Here is a 4160-nt window from a genome sequence, read left to right as displayed (position 1 = left end):
CTTCCTCATTCAAGTGATCATGGTCCAGATTAGGGAAATACAGAGGCCCGCTCCACACCTGGATCAAATGGAGGCTGTTCATCTACCCTTTTTTCTGTGTCCCCCGTGGAGTGACCAGCTTAGTCTGCTGTTGTGAAGCCTCTGCATACTCTACTAACATTCAGGAGAGAGATTCCTGTTTAGAATGAATAATATTATTCTTTAACAGTATAGGGCAATTTCAAGGCCTTTAGTATAGGGTTACTTTAGAACCTTTTTATTACTGAAAACTTTTTTTTACAAGCTTTTACATTTTCAGATATGTAATGACAAGAGATTATGAGATAAAACAACCAATCCCAATGGTAACCTTTTTAAAGCTTTGTCATTAATTTTCAAAGGAAACAGCAGTACTCTCTGAAATTCAGCACCCTAAAGAATACTTTGTAAAACTAAGATTTTGAAGAATTGACTCATAGTAAAAGCAAGCCTGATAGATTTATTACTGTAATTCATTTTCCCACAGTGCAAGTTTCTATATAGAATAGTGGGTGGAACTGATTATTCATTTAACACCTTTTCAGACTAATCCATTTATACCAGTGATAAGATGTACATTAATGTTCTCTTTTAGATTGTGTGTTTCTTTTGTGTGTTTACTTTTATTTTTCTATTCAGTATCTGATGTTTCTAACCCTTTTAACTATTATGATGAATTAGGAGTTTGACATTTTCAAGGCTAAGAACCATATTTGATCTGATCAGCATCACAAAGAAGAAGAAGTCAATGCCAGGCACAGTGGCTCACTCCTGGGAGGCCAAGGCAGGTGGATCGCTTGAGGCCAGGAGTTTGAGACCAACCTGCCCAACATGTGGAAACCTCTTCTCTACTAAAACTACAAAAATTAGTTGGGCATAGTGGAGAGTGCCTGTAGTCCCATCTACTCCAAAGGCATGAGAACTGCTTGAACCTGGGAGCCAGGGAGGCGGGGTTGCTGTGAGTGGAGATTACACCACTACACTCCAGCCTGAGTAACAGAGCAAGATCGATCCCCCCACGCGAAAAAAAATAAAATAAAAAAACAACGACTGAAATACATAAGATTTACAAAAAGTACTCGAAGAAAAGAATAAATAAAAATTTAAATAGTGAAAAATGATACATTTATTCTGATCCTATTTTCACATTACAATTTGATGTTCTCAATTTAGGTTACTGCTATGAACTTCAACATTTTAAGCTCAATATCATTTTTACTCAATTTTTTTTTCACCAACTGTGTTAAAACATCTTATGCCAGTGCATTTCTCAGAAGATAATCGGACAAGCTTTGTGTGGAATAATAATACCTAGAGCTCTGTTTGGTTTTTCTGGGTGTGTGTTCCTTACCCAGTAAATCAGACATTGTATTAAATCATTGAAGATTACATAGCACTAGAAACTATTCTTTTTATCGCTCCCAGGATTTTTGTTTTTTCAGGACAGTGACAGTCCTTGTGACATGATTTGATGGATGCACCATTATACAGGAGCTGCTAAATTCAATATTAAGCACATCACTGACAAATGAGGAATACTCAGGTTGTTTTCCTATTGTAACGATCCGCTGTGTGGTAGATTCATATGCCTGAGCTGTGATCATCTTTCAATAAAAACCTAGGAAAATGTCATCCATAGTACTGCTGACCCTGAGACTTAAAACTGTGGATTCAGTTCTTGCTTTTCCTACATAGAGAATCTCCTTTTGAACAGTGGTCTCATAGCTGTGGCTGTGCCACATACAGGTCCGGGGGAGACACGGGTTCACACTCAGAGTTGACGAGAATTTGGAAGCCCTGACATCCTATAAAATGTTACTTGCCCAGAATTGAAACTTTCAAATTCAGGTCCTTCTTCCTACTCTACTGATGAATTAGATTTTCTTAGTTTCCCACCAAGGGACACTTTCTATCACATTGCTCACAGACAAGACATATCTACCCCCCTTCACCCCCACCCAGTGGCTTTTTCCACACCACTGCACCCACCAGGGGATTTGCATATTGTCCTCTAGGGAGGACCTTCCCTTGTGAGTCTGAGATAAAAGCTCAGCTCTAACCTTGCCAGATCAGGACTCCTCAGTTCACCTTCTCACAATGAGGCTCCCTGCTCAGTTCCTGGGGCTGCTGATGCTCTGGGTCCCTGGTAAGGATGGAAGGAGTTGAGGGAGGAGAAGAGGTTTGGAGGGTGAGCTCTGGTGGCCCCACTGATTCCCATGTTTATTCTAACCATGTGTTAAAGGAATGTGGCCTATGATCCAGGGAGAGGAATTTATATTTTGCCCTGACAATAGAAACCTTGTAAAAGCAGTGCTCTGAATAATATCTTGAGAAATGAAAGAGCTCTTGTGCCTATTTAATAAAGGGGTCATTTTAAAAGTTTGTTTTTAGGATATGAATACAAGTTTGTAAAACTAAAACATTAGCTATAAATCAATATCATAAGCCAAATCTCAAAATTTGCATATTATGCTTTCACGTAACCTTGCACTTCTCTCTCATAATTTCAGGATCCAGTGGGGATATTGTGATGACCCAGACTCCACTCTCCCTGCCCGTCACCCCTGGAGAGCCAGCCTCCATCTCCTGCAGGTCTAGTCAGAGCCTCCTGCATAGTAATGGAAACACCTATTTGCACTGGTACCTGCAGAAGCCAGGCCAGTCTCCGCAGCTCCTGATTTATGGGGGTTCCAACAGAGCCTCTGGAGTCTCAGACAGGTTCAGTGGCAGTGGGTCAGGCACTGATTTCACACTGAAAATCAGCAAGGTGGAGGTGGAGGATGTTGGGGTTTATTACTGCGTGCAAGCTATAGCGTTTCCTCCCACAGTGCTACAGACCAATACAGAAACCTCCCTGCTGGGGTGTCCCAGCTGCTCACTTGTCTGGGGAGCAGCTCAGCAGGGTGTCTGAGTCTGCAGAAGAGGAGACTGTTGGAGAAGTCAGGGGCAGGGTTTGCTGTTGAGGACTCTGGCCCATGAGCGTCTCAGCAGCACCTCAGTCCCACATGGTCAAAGCTTTTTACGTTTTCAGGCTCATCACCACCCTGCCTGTCTTGCCCACATTTGCCAATTACATTCAGTCAGCATAACAGCCAGAACATAGATGCAGTTTAGTGACAACACAAGTGGAATCCATGTGGAAAGCGACCAGCTTGGGGTTTATTTTACACAAGTTAATACTTGGTGATAATACTTGGAATTATTGAGAAATCGGCATTTTCCCACTTTCCTTACTTTCTGTTTCACTTTACCACTCACACTAGATCATAAACAACAGAACTGTGGTTAAGAAACTGATTAAAAAAAAAAAAAAAACTGGAGATGGCAAAAAATCGAGGGGTTGTGTGCATCTCCTCAACAACAAAATGATGTTTGCAGGTTTCCCCTCCTTCTTTTCCATTTTTGCTGCAAAGAAGCGATTTCACCAGCTCCCTGTCAGAGGTTACATTTGGAGCGTTTACAAATAAAACTTTAGGCAGTTAGTGCTGGATTCTGGGTAGGGTGGCTGGAGAGTGGGTCTGAATTCCAAACATAGAGGAGGTCAGAGTGAGTCATGGAAAGACTGTGGGTGTGGGAAGAAAAGATTTAGAACTCAGACCTTTGGCCACAGCCTTAGGAACCGAAGACTGCAGAAGATTTATCAAGGAATAGGAGACAGAAGAGAAGCTGGATAATCTTTTGAGAGATGATGATGGAGGTCCAGGTGGAAGATGACGGAGGATGCATGGGGGTGAGGCAATGGGGGTGAAAGTAGGGGAAGGGGTCAGATTTGAGAAAAATTTGAGATCAAGTAACCTTGGCTCCACTGCTGTTAGTTTCAATGTTCCCAGTACAGTGTGCTGTACATGCAATAAAAATCAAAATTATTTTTTTATTTTTTTCATCATTATTTATTTTCATTGACACTTCCCCTCCACCTGCTGGTGTTTAGGAAGAAGACTCCTTGTTTCCTGTTAGATTTTTTTTTTTTTTTCTAGTAACCAAGATTTTGCCTCTACTGCACATTTCCCTTTCCTAATTATCCTTCTGAACAGAGATGGCCCAGGTGCTTCACTACTGAAAGTCTAAACCTCTTATCCAAATCCTTCAGTCTAGAGTTTTGGTCCTTTTCTTTCATGTTATTGTCTTGTTTCTTTGTCATT

General features: G+C 41.3%; 1 gene segment (V, D, J or C); it reads left to right on the top strand.

Annotated features, from left to right (window-relative positions):
• The first annotated feature begins 2091 nt into the window (after positions 1–2091).
• Positions 2092–4160, top strand: part of LOC112617892 — a 4663-nt gene continuing 2594 nt past the window's right edge. Inside the window, 2 exon segments of the V gene segment in view lie at positions 2092–2164; positions 2529–2818. Coding sequence covers positions 2116–2164; positions 2529–2818 — 339 coding nt within the window.

Source organism: Theropithecus gelada, unplaced genomic scaffold (genome assembly GCF_003255815.1).
Source record: "Theropithecus gelada isolate Dixy unplaced genomic scaffold, Tgel_1.0 HiC_scaffold_584, whole genome shotgun sequence".
Classification (NCBI taxonomy): Eukaryota; Metazoa; Chordata; class Mammalia; order Primates; family Cercopithecidae; genus Theropithecus; species Theropithecus gelada.
This window is presented reverse-complemented; position numbering and strand designations above follow the sequence as displayed.